Source organism: Episyrphus balteatus, chromosome 1 (genome assembly GCF_945859705.1).
Source record: "Episyrphus balteatus chromosome 1, idEpiBalt1.1, whole genome shotgun sequence".
Classification (NCBI taxonomy): Eukaryota; Metazoa; Arthropoda; class Insecta; order Diptera; family Syrphidae; genus Episyrphus; species Episyrphus balteatus.
Genome location: NC_079134.1, coordinates 168,716,668 through 168,732,894, shown reverse-complemented (window position 1 = coordinate 168,732,894; position 16,227 = coordinate 168,716,668). Strand labels below are relative to the sequence as shown.

The 16,227-nt window shown below is 27.6% G+C and overlaps 2 protein-coding genes across 2 annotated transcripts in view; one reads left to right on the top strand and one right to left on the bottom strand.

Moving 5' to 3' along the window:
* Positions 1-15,720, bottom strand: part of LOC129907498 (kelch-like protein 17) — an 80,044-nt gene extending 64,324 nt beyond the window's left edge. Inside the window, exon 1 of the mRNA XM_055983767.1 lies at positions 15,058-15,720. The gene's annotated coding sequence lies outside the window, so the exon portion shown is untranslated. The remainder of the gene's footprint in view (positions 1-15,057) is intronic.
* Positions 9,245-10,240, top strand: LOC129907510 (uncharacterized). The gene is made up of 4 exons (XM_055983788.1): positions 9,245-9,416; positions 9,500-9,596; positions 9,664-9,810; positions 9,870-10,240. Exons 1-4 carry the CDS (start codon positions 9,310-9,312, stop codon positions 10,209-10,211), a joined length of 693 nt encoding a protein of 230 aa, XP_055839763.1. The 5' UTR covers positions 9,245-9,309; the 3' UTR covers positions 10,212-10,240.
* Positions 15,721-16,227: the final 507 nt, after the last annotated feature.

Genomic DNA, 16,227 nt, shown 5'->3' with positions numbered 1-16,227 from the left:
AGATTTACTACATAATTTTCAACTTATTTTGACTTTCTTTTAGTTATACCCACTTAAAGTTCGCTCTTAAATTTTTTGTATGAACTTTTAACTAAAGTTTTAAGAACATATTAAGCCAAGTGGGTTAGTTTGCTTTTTAATTTTTTTTTTTCTTAAAACTTTGCCTAATAAATGGCAACATCTTGTGACTAATTACTTGGCAAATAAGTGACATTTTGCCAACATCTCCATTTCACATTTCAACCTCATTAATCATAATTATGATGACTCATTAGCTTAAGGAGGCATATTGCTGTAAGACGATACATCATCAACATTAAACAAAAACCCCCAAAAATCTTCTCCTAACTTCACTACCAACCTACAAATACACAACAACAAGGACACATCAGGGAAAAGACAAAAAAGGCCTTTAAAAAACATTGACATGTGCAATCATTTGTTATGTGACTTTTTTTTCTATGAGTATTCACTTTATTTTTTTTTTTTTTCATTTTTTACTCACTTACCGCAAGTCATTCTAAGCACTTTCATTCCGAAGAAAGTGGCTTTTATGTGACAATAAAACCATAATTACATGCTGTCACGACAGCACAGAGCACTGCAGCCAGAGATGAGAGGGTAGTTTTTCGACGTATTTATCTATGTGCATAAAGAATATTTTATTTTCATTTTTGTGAAGTAAATTGTGAAAGTGCGCAAAGCACAAGGACACGTTTTTTATACAAAAAAAAAAGTGAATTGTTCATTTGGTAGAAGGTACTTAAAAAATGTATGAAAAAAATGTATACTTTTATTACTCTTACTTTTCCCTTCTATTTTTTTTTGTGTGTTTCTTGAAATGAAAAAAAAAAACAATGAAAGTCTTAAATTTCAATGTGAAAAAAACGAAAGAAAGGCACGTCCAAGAGCAGTAAACCAACAAACAATTAAGACTTAATTTGTGATGCTAAATTGGGTTGAGGACAGAGATGAGGAGCTCCGTATACTACCTTCGTACAAAGATGACATTTTTGCTTGTTTCTTTTTTGTTTGAGATAATTAAGTTTTTTTTCTTTTCATCTTTGACGGTCGATGGTAGTATGATAGAGTATAGATAAGATGGAAACATGGAATTGAGCAATGTGCTTTTAGATAATGATTATATCGATCGGTTTTAATGAACAAATCAAAACTATTTAAAAAGTTTGTCGCTTTCTTTTGAGAGGACGAGGCTTGATTGAATATTTTCCTTGAACTTTAAGTATTGATCTAGAGCCAGCTTTTTTGCTCCAACACAAGAAACATTTGCGATAGTCCTTATTTCACAATTGATTAACGGTCTTAATGTCCCTACTGCCTAGTGCCTAATGGTCCTTGCTCTAAAATAAACAAAAAAATCTATCAACTTTAATCAAAAGAGTATTCAACAACAAACATTGCTGCCTCGTGTTGTTGTGATTAATGACTCTGTTTTTCCTATTCAGAAAAGAAAAGTTTGTAAACAAAATTTTATCATCATGCAACGACGACCAACATTCTTCCACCCTCAGGAAATGGAGTACCTTAAACAGTTTTTTTTTTCTGAGTTCACCCCCAAGACCCAACCACCATCTACCACCTGAGCCATGAAACCCCTTGGCGGATGTGCTTAGAATATTTTTGGTGCAGTAACTCAAAATTAATGTGACATCATAAGTACATGGTTGGTTTTCAACAGTTTTTTTTTTCTTCTTCACTTGTGGTTTCTACACAATGTCTTCCCTCGCACAGCAGGGGAAATAATATTAAGTGTATCTTTTTTACACACCTGTGGGGGTGTTTTGTTTAACATTCAAAATACATATAAACATATACCAACTTTCCCGTGTCGTTTGCTTATAGAATATTATTGTACAGCAAACTAATTGACCTGTTTCCGTGTTTTTTTTTGAATTATCGCTACAGTTAAAGACTGAATAGGACTTTGCATGCAAAACGAAAATTACTGTGTGAAGACAAAAATAAACAAAGGTTGTAAGTATAGGTACATTCTTGTGTTTGTTTGAATAGAATTTTAATTAGCTTACAATTTTTTGGTTTTTAATATCTTTAATTTGAAAAGATTGGGTATTGGGAATTATGTTGAAAGCTATTTAATAAGTAATTGCTATGGGACTTTTCTTTAATTAGAAAATTGGAATTAATTTGAAGAAGGTACAAAAAGAATTCTTTTGAAAATATTGGTAAAATAGGCTAAGCTCTTTTCACGTTAAAAAATTAAATGTAGCGTAAGCTCCCGAAAAAATAATTAATTTAAAAATAGAAACCATTTGTTCCTAACCAAGCAAAATTAATGTCACTGCTAAAGAAACGGTATACATTTTTTTTAAATTTTGATGCAGTATGAACTGTACCCAAAATAAATTAAAACCCCAACTTTCCTGTGTAAAATGCTCTTCTCTCTAAATAAAAGTATTGGCCATTTTATAGCCACTTGCCAATCAACATCTGAAAGAAACCAAAATTAAAAAAAAAAAAAAAAAAATAACGCCTAGTTTTCGAAAATTTGATTTAAAAAAAAAAAACAAAAAACAATTTTTTTTTTTTAAATGCAAAAATATTTTTTTTCAAAATTTTATTTTTGATAACTTAACTATATAAATGCTATTACACAAAAAAAAAATAATTTCTAAAGTCAAAAGAACCAACAATAAAACTCTGATTTTGTTCACGTTACTTTGAAAATTCAATGTTTTGTTTAAGTTTAAGAAAATTTACTTAAAATTTTGAATTTTTTATTTGATGCTTTAATATTAACCCCTTCTAGCCCCATGTGATATGTCTGTTACAAACCAAAAAAGATCCCAAAAAACCTGTAAAAACATAATTTTTAAATATTGCTCTATCGAAATAGTACACCTTATTTCTAATAAATGGCATCAATAGTTTTTAATTGGCAGTCAATATTGAAAGTTCGGCTTTTTTTGAAAGTGTAAAAATAACGAAATTCAGAAAAACCAATTGCCTAAAAATAAATATTAGATAGTTTTTTGTTTGAATTTTTTGCATCTTTTTACAAAAATAAATTATATAAAATCAATTGATCAAATTCTTTATATTTATAATAAATTATTTAAACATATTTTTTTACTCCGTAAATTTTGAAATAACTAAGTAAATAATGAAGGTATTGGTGTTTTATTATAGTTAGTGGCAAGTCGATTGACGTTATTATAATTTTAAAATTTACGATCTTGGGTTACAAGGTGTTCTTTTTTTTAATTTTTTCTTCTACTTCGTTTATAGATTTAAATCATTTTATTATACATTCATGTATTTGTTATATTTAAAACTATAATATAACAAATACATAAATATATTTTTTCTTACACAAATACACATCTTAAAAAATTAAATTAATATTTTATAATTTACAACATAAATTGCTTGAACATTTAAGTGTCTTTTTTACTTGCGATATAAGTACTATAGTCTATAGGGCAAGTTTAGGATTCGTAAAAAAAATCGAACTTGAGATAACAATTTTACGTGACATTACGATGATGGAGAATGCCAAAAAAGTGGGTCCGGCAATTCTGTCTGTCTGTCTGTGTGTCTTTCTCTATCTGTAGCTGCAGCCTAAACGAGTAAAGTGATTACACATAAGAGCCAATTTTGAAATAAAAAAAATATTTTTTGTACCGTTATTAACGGTACCTGTCATAGAACGGTTTTTTGATTTATGAATATCTTGTACAAGACTAACCCGCTTTCAACGAAAATTTTTATGCAAGAGCGTTTAGGTAAAGGTAATATTAAAATTTAAGAAAATTTTCAAAAAACACACTTTTGGAGTTTTAAAAAATATTTCAAAATTTTTTTTCGAAAATTCAATTTTTTGAAAACGGGTTGACGAAAAATTTTTAAATTTCGTTTTTATGTGTAAATTAATTATTTCTTCAAAATGGCATACAATTTTTTTTTTTAATGTTAGAAAATTTTTATATACATATAAAAAATTATTTTTTTAAAAAACGGCTCCAACGATTTTCGAACATTCTTTTCTAAAATTGCTTTTTATACAAGAAATATAATGGCATTATTGAGTTTTTGTAAAAGATCATTTAAACGGTGTTTAATTAATTATAAAAACAGATTTAATTTTTTTATACTACTTATGAAATTTCTTCAAAATATCAAATTTTAAATTTCTTGAATAAAAAGCTTTAAGATTAGAGTTACTTTAAGCATAAGAGCAAGTACGTGCGACCCCAGTCGTGCAATATTCAAAAAATTTTCTCGAAATACAATTTTTGTTTAATTTTAAATTTGTAATATTATAAATTTTTTAATTTTTTTTTTGCATGGATATTTTTACAACCCTGCACTCAACAATATACCAAACCAGAAACGTACAACCACGTTCTTTCTCATCTTCATTTTGACATTTCTTTTTGTTTGTTTATTTTCTTGTGCGCCGTCGCTAGAGCCGGTTGCGTAAAAATACTATCTCTTCTTTTTGTTTATTTTTGCATTTTCAATTTTTTTGATTTTTTATTTTGTCTTGAATTTACACAAATCAGTTCGTGGTTTTCGTAAGTGTTTGGTAATTAAAACAAAAATCCATATTATTATTGTTTATTTAAGACTCCTTATTTAACAATATAGCCTAAATATTGAGGAAATTTTATAATTTATTTTTCATTCAAATTCCAATCAGCTGGTAAGAGTGAGTGAGCATAGTGCTTGGCAAAAAAAGACCATTCACATACCTAATAAATAATTCATTGATTTCATGAAATTCAATTTACGTAAGATAAAAGATACTCTGTTCGTAAAAAAATATTATAACATCAAAAAAATATCGAAAACGTCTTTATTTCACTCTGTGATTGTAATTAATAACATCAATCATCCATAAATCACCACCAAACAAAAATTTCTACCTCTCTTAAAAGCTTTGACTTTTCCACTTAAAGCATCAATAGCACACGTTTTGCCTGCCTTCGAAGAAATTGATTCCCACTCATTTATCTTTCATATCACATTTCGATATACATTTATTGATATCAAATATACAATAAATATTTATCTTAACAAAAAAAAAAAAAAAAAATAAGATACTTGTATCAGCAACGAAATAATTGCTTTTCGTTATTCTGTATCATTTGGCATCATAAACTGAATAAAATGAATGTTCTAATTTTGGGGGGTATGGGTACTAAAAAAAAAAACACTCACAAATTGTGAATTTTATTGGGGGCCATGGGCAATGTTTGCATAAAATCTTAACATACATTTATTTTTGTATCTGTATCTTTTTGTTCCTGAGAGTACGACAGAAGCGGCAAAAATGTGTAATTAAAATTCTATGCTTCCATTATGACGACGGTATTAGACGCTTTTTTTTTTTGTTAGCTATAAAAAAACTGGGTTGGCCAATATTTGTCTTCTAATTAGCATAGACTAAAGAATATTATGTAAATTTGCTGCCACACTACCAATCGGTATACCTACATAGAACAGTCACGCGAAACAAAGGTGGACAGAACGAACTGAACTTACAAGTGCGATGATCTTGAGGTGTTAGCCACGCTAACACACGACAACAGATGTGCCAAAATTTGTTTAAAGAAACGTGTTCACTTGTTTGCTTTTCAATCAGGTGGTTGATGGCAGGGATGGTTTGAGGTTAAATAGCGCCTTGAGAAGGGCCTTTTATTTTTAATCAAATAATTAACGGATTGGGTTCAAAATCCCGAAAATCGAAATCCCGAAATTCTGAAAACTCAAAATCCCCAAAACCTAAAATCCCCAAAACCCAGAATCCCAAAAATCCAAAATCTCGAAAACCCAAAATCTCGAAAATAAAACCCGAAATCGGAATCCCTAAAAATTTTATAAAATGAAAAATTTGAGCAAATTTTTCATTTCTTTTCCTACTAGATATTGTTTTGTTTATGTTTTGTTAAACATTTTTTTTTATCATGTTGATTTTTTTTTGTTCATTTTTTTGTTAATTTTTTTTTATTGTTTAATAAAAGTTTCAAAATTGAAGCATTAACATATTTTGGCAAATTTTTTTCAATTTTAATAACGGGATTTTGGGCTTTCGGATTTTGGGTTTTCGGGATTCTGTCCGTCTCCCGTAATTAACATATCCTGACCTTGTTATCTGAAAGATTTTGAAATTTTGTAAAAAAATATCAAAAGCATTTTGTTCATTAAGCTTGACAGCGCCCTAAGAAGGCAATCCATTCGTAACTTAGCCAAAACCGACCCTAATTGAATTTATCTTTTTTTTGTTGTTGTATTTTTTGTGTATATTTATCTTGATATAAACTTATATAACTGAATAGTAGAAAAATACACATACAAAAAAAGTATAAAAAACCATCATCGATTGAATTTGTAATTCATTTTTTTTGTATGTTCTAAGATAAACAATAAATAAATCGATTTTTGTTGCTGGGCAAAAACTTTCGTTTTCACTTTGAAGAAGATTATTACGAGAAATACATAAATTATTTTTCTTATTTTTGTCTACATAAAATACGAGAGAGTAAAATTATAATGACTTTGTTTGAGATGAATAACCCTTTTGTATATACAAAATAAGAGAATAATAAAGCAAAATTTTATACACAAGAAAGGGTGTGAAATATGGTAAAATATTCGCATTTCGCTTTTGAGAAACAAATATTATTTCAATTACCATAATTATTTTTAATATTTTGTAAATCTTTTGGTCGCTCTTCTATAGAATGATAAATCTTTTAGCAAAGATATTTTGAGTTTTGATGAAAAGATTCTTATGTTCTGGTAATTTAAAAGAGGAAAATAATAATAATAATTAAAGCAGAGCGTTTTACAACACAAGAATTTATATCTTTTTGTAAAGTTGTGCCAAAAGAATGTTTAGTAACATCAATTAGTGTGTAAAATTAATGGATTTTTAATTTTAATACTTTAATGTGAAACATTAAAAAATCAATGTGCTGAGTTGTAGCAATTTTTTAGAAAAAAAAAATCAATTACGGGTCTTTGAAAATCAAAAAAGTTTAAAGTTCCTATACAAATTCGATTATTTTTGTACTAACTGTGTACATTTTATATGGAGTAATTTTTTTACAATCGGTATCTAGAAAACGGATCGACTTATCGCGGTTGTTATTAATTTGTTTATTCGTTTCGGCCTTGAAATAGTAAAATCTCAATCTACTTACAACGCCATCTATTATACATTACAGAACCTAAACAAGAACTAAAATGATAATGGTTTTCCATGTTGGCAGATAGCGTAGATGGTGGGTTATTCTGGCCGCCATTTTGAACATAAGAAAGTTGGCAGCTTTTTCGTATTCTCCACTCTTATATTCTTCAGTGTACCAAATTTCATCACTTTTCGTTTCGAAATGGACATTTATAAATGATTTTTGACGCCAAAAAGAAATTGTGTGTTCGTTTGTTAATTTTTGCTTTAAATTTGGTACAGATTATTTTTATAGAAATCTGGTTTTTTTTTTTAAATTATAATTCAACGTTACCTCCTATACAAAATTTTGTACACATTCAAATTTTATCGGAAAACTTTGATCGAGAATTTAGTAAGTGTAAGTTTTTGGATAGTTGACGATTTATTTATTTATTTGGTTTAGATGCTGATAAATAGCTATTGCAAAGTGGCGTTACATTTTATTAAAGAAAAATATTTTTATACGTAAACCATTTTTTTTAAACGATTTCGATTTTATTTCTAAAAATTAATATAAGTTGAAAAAGTGAAGTAGCATACTTTTCTTGGAACTCAATTAAGGAAATGATTTTTTTTTCTCTGAGGGGAGAATATAATATTTCTTTAGTTTTTTCAATTTTTATACATTTAACATATTTTAAAATTTGAGCAACCTTAAACTTAAGGCCAAATGTCGTTTTTAAAAAACTTAATTTTTATAAATAATTAGTGTATATAATAATTATTATTTGGAAAACAAATTTAAAAATAAACAAATTTTAAAAAATTTGATACTTTTTTTTAAATCCAAAAATTTTTGTTTTCATAAATGTATTTTTTGTTTGTATTAAGAAAAATCGTTAAAGTTAAATTAGTCGTTTGAGAAAAATTCTGATTTAATAAAAACGGTTCTATTGCAGATACCTACCGTTAATAATGCTTTTCGAAAAAAAAAAAAAAAACACAAAATAGAGCGTGTCTTGAAACTGATGTTTCATTTTCTTAACAAAATCGTTAAGACAGTTTTCTAGAAAAAAAAACATAGACGGAGTTGTCGAAGTTAAAAACAACAGAAGTTAACAATTTCGGGTGGTTCCCTAGAGGAGAAATTGAATTTTTTTTAGGATCAAAACTGACGGTACCTGTCATATAACGGAAATAGAAAAGTGAAACGGCTCTAACGATTTTGATTAAAATTGATTTTTTTTTGTGTAGTGTAACACATAAAAGCTTCCTTTGAATATAAACAAATATTTTTTGTATTGTTATTAACGGTAGGTACCTGCCTTAAAATGTTTTTTTTTGTTTTATTTATGAATTTCTTGTAAACGAAAAAGCAGATTTCTACTAAAATTTACAAATTAGATAATTATTGTATACAAATTTTTAAAATTTTTGAAAAAATCACATTTTTGGATTTTTAAAAAATATTTCAAAAAATTTTTTTTTTTTGAAAAATCAATATTTTGATATGGGGCTGATGAATTTTTTCGAAATTTCATTTTTATGTGTTGAATAACATTTTCTTAAAAATGGCATATACCAACTTGTTTTTTTTTTGTTGAAAAAGGTTAGAAAATTTTGATATATAAAAAATCATTTTTTTTTTTAAACCGCTCAAACTTTATATATAAAAAATCATTTTTTTTTAAACCGCTCAAACGATTTTCAATTTTTTTTTCTAAAAATTCCTTTTTATGCAAGCAATCAAATGGCACTTGGTTTTCTGTAAAAGATCATTTAAAACGGTGTTTAAATTCCTTAAAAATATATAATTTAAAATTTTCTCTAATTTTGTTCAGTAAAAAGGTTTAACATTAGAGTTACTTTTATCATAAGAGCAAGTAACCCCAGTCCTTCATTTTATTTTTTTTTTAGGAAATTTTATTTTAGTTATTTTCTTACTCTATTGCAATTGATTTCATGTTATTATTTTATGACGCTTACTGTAGTTATTATCTCTGGTGGAATAGAAATTAATTTAAAATCACTCAATAATATTTTCAAAAAATAGCTCAAAGATTATTTTTTTTTTCTTTCTTTTATCAGCATAATTCTCTATTCTCATAGCGACTATCAATTGATATAGCTAGATTAATAAGTGTGAAACAAAAATGATTAGACGTACATTTGCAACCACTATGGCAAGTTCAGCGTCAGCTGATTTGAAGAATTTTGCCAAAGATGGCAAAAAAATACTTGGAGCTGCTCTAAATTATATGTAAGATTTTTAATTAATTGTATACTTTCATCTAAAATCTGTTTCATACTATCTTCTTAATAAAATCAATTTTGCTAATAAAGGGACATAGTTAAAGCTCGAGGTGTACCTGTTCCAAAAGTACCTTTGATGTTCTTGAAACCCACTTCATCTTATCTGGCAGAAGGTGAAAATATTGTTGTAAGTATGAAGAAGATCTATTCTCATTTCAGTGATAACTCAGCTTGAATTTAATTTTTTTAAAAAGATTCCCAAGGTATTCACAAAAGTAGCACATGAAGTTGAGTTAGGATTCATCATTAAAAAAACTTGTAAAAATGTTTCTAAAGAAGATGCCCTCAATTATGTTGGTGGTTATTGTTTGGCTTTGGATTTGACTGCTCAGTGTGAATTGGTAAGGATTTTTTATTTCAAATAATATTTTAAAAGGAAATCACTAGTTACATTCATTAGGGAGTTGCACGTCAAAATGGACATCCCTGGACTTTGGGAAAAGGATTTGACACATCAACTCCTGTTTCATCACTGATTCCTTTATCAGCAGTTAAAAATCCTCATGATTTGGATCTTTGGCTTAAAGTGAATGGAGAAATCCGTCAACAGGGCAATACTAAGGATTTGATATTCAAAATTCCTGAACTAATCGAACATGTCTCAAAATACATGACATTAGAACCCAATGACTTGATACTTACAGGAACACCTGATGGATCAACTGCTTTAGCCGGTGGCGATGTTGTAGAATGTGGTTTAGGTGAACTTGTTAAACTTAAATTCAATGTTGTTAATGAATAAATAAAAGCAATCAAAATTGTTTACAATAATATTTTTGAATTTGGAAAAAGAGTAGATAGCCTTGAAGATATGGTGCCGGCTTTTTGAGATGTTTAAACGTCATGAACAAATATATTTTGTTGGCGTGTAAAAAATTACCCAGTGTCTCACTAATTTTATCATCTCTGACGACAATTATTGTTGATAAGAAAAAATAAAACAAAAATAACAAGCAGAAAAAGAAAAAAAGCTGATAAGAACATAAACAGCTTTCAACATTAAAGTGTGAAGAAAAATAAACAAGAATCGTGGAATGAGAAAAATTAAACAAATTATACAAATTAGGTTTTTGTTTTGTAGATAATGTCATTGAAATTATACAAATGAGACATTAAATTACATAGTTTAATTTCACTTGAAATTCGCACGAGACCGACCTGCAAATTAGGTGAAAAAAAACGAAATGAAAACAGAAACAGATACAAATACATAAAACAAATAAAAGAAAGTGATAAACGGCTTGTTTAAGTTCAAAAATATACCTAAGTGGCTATTAAACGAAATTAGTTAATTTGAAATGGAAGTTATTTTGCTAAAAAATGTAGAAATTAAGTAAATTAGAAGTTGAAGTTGAATTATTAACATTAAGCATACTTATTAGATTCTCTCATATTAGAGTTTTGTTTTAATATATGAAATTATTAAAATAAAGAGACCGATTATAGGGGGCTTTAGTATTATAATGGACGAAATTGCGTTTTTTCTATTTTTAAGACTACCTTCATTGAAATTTCAAAATTAGTTCGTATTTTGTCAATGTATAAGGAAAAACATTCTTCTATGTATGATATGATTGTGGTCTCTTTGTGTCCATAACTCTCATTGAAAACGAAATGTTAATACCAATTTTTATCACTGTATTATTATTTTAAAACAAATTTTCAGTAAAAGATAATAATTTAATAGACTGGCTGAAAAAAGTTCTTAAACTTACAAAATATCAACGGAACGGATTTTTAGAAAAAGAAAATCAAAATCGTTAGAGACGTTTGTTATTAAATAATATTTTCTACAACAAACAAAAAAATAAAAAAAATCTTGCTACTCCATTTTCAAGTTATAGTTAATAAAAATCATAAACTTAAATTTGTGAAAAATATTGAACAACCTGTTTCTAATAAATTGATTTTTCAAAAAAAAATAACTTTTTTTTTAATCCAAAAAACATTTTTGCCTGAATTATAATACATATTTCAAGTATTTTAAACCATTTAGAATATTTTTATATAAAAAGTTAACTAATATCAGTTCAGTCGTTTAAGAAAAGGTTGAAAATCAAAGCAACGAATCTAGTGAAAGTATGCTGTTAACAATGATCTAAAAAAGCAGATTTATCTTTTTAAAAAACGTAGAAGCCGTTTTTGAGAAAATTTTAGTTTTTCATAAATGAATTTGAAATCCCTCGAGTTTGTCTACAAAAGTACAAACAATTTTAATACGCATTTTTTGTCAAATTATTGAAGTTTCAAAACTATATTTTCAAGTGCTCAAAAAAAGGTAAGTCATTAAATGCAATGATTGAAAATGAAAGCTTAACGTTTTAACACAACTCTCTATTTATCTCTATCTGATTATTGAACATACAACCTTAACTAGAGTCTTTTATTTTTTTAAATAAAGTAAATAACATTGGCAGAAAACATCAAAAGATAAGGCAATTAATATTACGAGTGTCGGAAATGGTCGTAGTTATAATATATACCTACATACATATAACAAGTATTGAGAGATTTTTTGAAAAAAAAACTTAATAAGTGTAGAAGGTTAAAATCTTGTTTAACTCTGGCTTTTTTTGAAATAAAAAAAAAAAAAAAATTATAAAACTAGACACATAGAGTGTAAAAAAAAACAGCCAGACATTTTTAATTTTAACTTAATTAATTTATCATTTTCTATAATGTTTGCATTAAACAATAGGTAAAATAATAAAGATATCACTGGTAAATATCCTAGAAAGACGGTACTGGTAAAAAAGCAAGAAATATTTTTTTTTTTTTTTTTTGAAAATATAAATCACTGTAGCTCGTAAGTATAGTATTTATTACGTAGCTAGAAGAATTCCGAAAATCTTTAAATATTCTATCCAGGAAGTCAAATAAAACTCGTATCCAGAAGTTGTTAGAAAATAATCACAATAAGATTCTCATATGAGCATTAAATTTGCAGTATCATATTATTGCAAATGAAAAGCCTTGTATAATTACGGTGACCATCCGTCCCGGTTTACCCGGGACTGTCCCGTATTTCTCCAGCTTGTCCCTGGTTTTTATTTAAGAAACCCGGGACGTATAAGCGTCCCGTATTTTGTTATTTGTCCCGTGATTGTCCCGTATTTGGACATTCTCTGATTTTTGTATTCAATATTTTAAATACTTTGTACGGAAAACAAGAAAACAGTGGCTGGAAATTAAAATTTTTCTAATTTTTCGGATAAAGCATTAAGCATAGTACGCAGCTGAAGCAAAACGAAAATTGTTTTAAGTCTCCAAAGTCAAAAAACTTTCGCTGCAAGAAGAATTGCCTGGACAAATAAATGGGAGTGACACATATATTCTAGCACAGGTAAGAATTTCGTTACGTAAGCTGCGTACTGTGCAACGAAAAGCAACATTTTGTGCTGGTTTTGTATGAGAGTTTTCGTTTAGCATCTAGAGTAGGATTTAGTTTTTTTTTTAATGTTCGTCAATTATTAAGTTCCAGCTTCTGTTTGTCAGTTGCTACACTAGGTAAAATGTTTTCGAATAAAGAACATGTTAAAAGTTGTGTTAAAGATCATAAAATTTCAAAATCATTTAAAATAAAATTAATATGTTAAAAAACAGCTCTCCCGATTTTGATTAAAAAAATATATTTTTTTAGAAGTTATTAACAGACATTATTATAAAACCATTTTCTTGATTTCTGACTTCGTAAACGACTTAAATGATTTCAACAAAAACGCTCCCATAAAATACTTTAGGAAATCTTGATATCAAAATAAAGAAAAATTATGAAAACTCATTTAAAAAAATTTAATTTTTTGAAAAATCAATATTTTCAATACGATCCAACGAATTTTTTATCTGTCCCGGGTTCCGCTTCCAGAAATATGGTCACCGTATGTATAATACAATTGAAAGAATTCTAGATTTTATGTAGGTATATACAAATTTTACTAGATCAAAAGTTTAAAATAAAAATGGCAAATATCATTCCCAGAATGTTTTCCGAAAATTGACAAAAACATATTTTAACAAAAACACCCATAAAATGTGGATTGTTGCAAAAATGTTTGCAAGTTTCACTATTTTTAGTATAGGTACTTTCTAAAGACCTCAAAAATTTAACGTGCCAAATAAGTACAGTCAAAATAGTTCTGGCATTACAAAATTTAATGATTCCTTGAATTCTTAGGTATACAAATACAAATTAGTTTAACTATTTCCTCTTCCAACGCTTCTTCCGCCACCCCCAACAAACTTTGTATTTGATACACATTCACATTGAAATTTTGAATATTTTATGCAAGAAGTTCGCTATTACCTTAATTAAGATTTTTTAAGTTTTTACATTAAAAACAAAATCAAAGTTTCAATATTTAAATGTGTATAAACAAAAAAATGAAAACAAAATTTTTTGTTCCTTCCTACTAACAGTTTTCCACTTTTTTTTTCCGGTTTTAAGGCGCCTCAGCTAAAAATTAAGCCTTATCATTCCGTAAACTGAATTCCAAAAAAAATAATTATCAGTGATTTCCAAATCCCATTTTGCATTTTTAAGAAAACTATAACTTCTGACTCAACAGTCAACCTGGGGTTTAAATTATTGGTTCAAGAGTGTTAAAAACAGGAAATGTAAAAAATCCACCACTTTGATTTAAGCTTCGAATACCCAATGACTAAGACAAAACAAAGAATGACTTAACACTGATAGTTAATCATTATATTAATCAAAAAACAATCATAAATAAATATCCTAAAAGTATTATACCTTCATCACGATAAACAAGATACCAATTTTTCTCAGAAAAATTTGCATCATCAATTTAATGTGCATAAATGTACAAAAAATATCTACCGTCATCATCATAATTGCAAACGAATAAGAATACAAAAAAACTACCTTCATCTAATAAAATTAAATTAATATCTTCTCAACAAAAGAAATATTAACATCATACATTATAAAGTCACTCTAAATTATTATTATTATTGTATCTATGAATTGCAATTAAATAGCATGTCGGCCTTGAGAACAAATGTACATAATCTTTAGAGACTACCTCCTACCTTACCCATCTAACTTTCAAGACTTTTTATACACACGAGACATATAATATCACTTTATGACCAATCTCTTTCACGGAACTTGGCGTTACGCGCCAAGAATTAAATAAAAAATAAAATATAATAAAAAAAAGTAATTTACCAACGTCATTAAAATATGCAATTCTTATTATAAATTAATATAAATTCAAACAAAAGAACCTGTTTTTAATTCTTCATAAATAAATATTTTTTTGTTAAGCCTCAATAAAAATACGAAACAAGAACAAAAAAAATATAAATATACTCGTACACCTCTGCTCTGCTTGAATGAAAATAAATTGAATACATTAAATTGAATAAACCCAAACCGACGCAAAGTGCTGGGTTTATAGCAGCTGTTATCACAAAGATATTATATCTTTATTTTTCTGCACTTCCCGTCCCCATAATATCGCTACCATATAAAGCATGCTTAAATAAAGTAAATCAAAATCCCTTATCAAAATATACACACACTTTGTATCTTTTTTTCTTTACTCTCTTTTATCGTTAAAACTTACCTGAATTTATTTGGAATTAATAAATTTTCCAAAATATACTGAATCCAAAAATAAACTTTAGAAAACTCTCCACACCCTCTGATGTCGGGTAATCGACTAAAAACTGCTGCTAAATTGCTGCTCCTCTGGCTGCTGCTGCTTCTGCTTATTCTGCATATTAGGTCGACAACCTTTTTTTCATCTGACATTTGCTTATGTCCACCCTCTCTTTCTTGTTCATTGAGGAGCTATTCTACATTGATGCCAGACTTTCTATCGTTGTATTTTCCAGAGAGGGATGTTTTGCAATATCGAAACAACAACACCATACACACAATAAGCTTTTTTAGATATTTCTTTTTTTTTTTGCTTTTTTTTTCAATATTTTCCAATGCACTTAACAAGATAAGAGACACTCTAACAAAAAAAAAATTTACATCAATGTAAATCGAATTTTCACAAAAATCACGTTTCTATAAAAAAAAACTTTCGTTAAGTTTTACAAAAATTCAATTAATCTTCAATTTGAAAAAAACCTTTTCTATCTATGGACGTTTTTTAACTTAAAAAAGAAAACCTATAACAATTCCAGTCTCTCAAAAAAAAAATTTCTTCTTAACTTAACCAAACTACAATACCATACACACAGACGTCCAACCGTAGCTAAAGTTCAAAGATAACTGTAGAGAAAAACTTGGCAACACAAAATGTCAAATTATCTTTGCCGGTCAGTTAGTATATGAGTGTGCTTACGCTCTCTCTCGTAAAGTTTTTTTTTACCAATAAGCTTTTATCGGGGGAAGAAAAAAAACTACCCTCTCGAAGTTTTAGTTTTGGGGGTTCCCTCTCATGTCAACTTATTTGCCTTCATTTCATGAATGAAGTTCTGTTATTTAATAGCAAAACAACCCTCGATGACAGTTCTTTGACAGATGCTATTTTTTTTTAACAGTAAAAGTGCTCATGCTCAGTTAAACAACCTCCCAAAAACCCCAAAAAGCTTGGAAAAGTTATAAGAAGAAAAGCTTTGAATAAAAAAGTTTCGTTAAGTTTATATACAAACCATATTTTCTTTATATCGTTCAGTTTATTTTAATAAAGGTTTTGAAGCAACTTTTTCGTTGAGTTCTTCTCTTCTCTTTGTTTGTTGTCGTGGGGTTTTAGGAGCGCATTTAATTTGATTTTCTAATT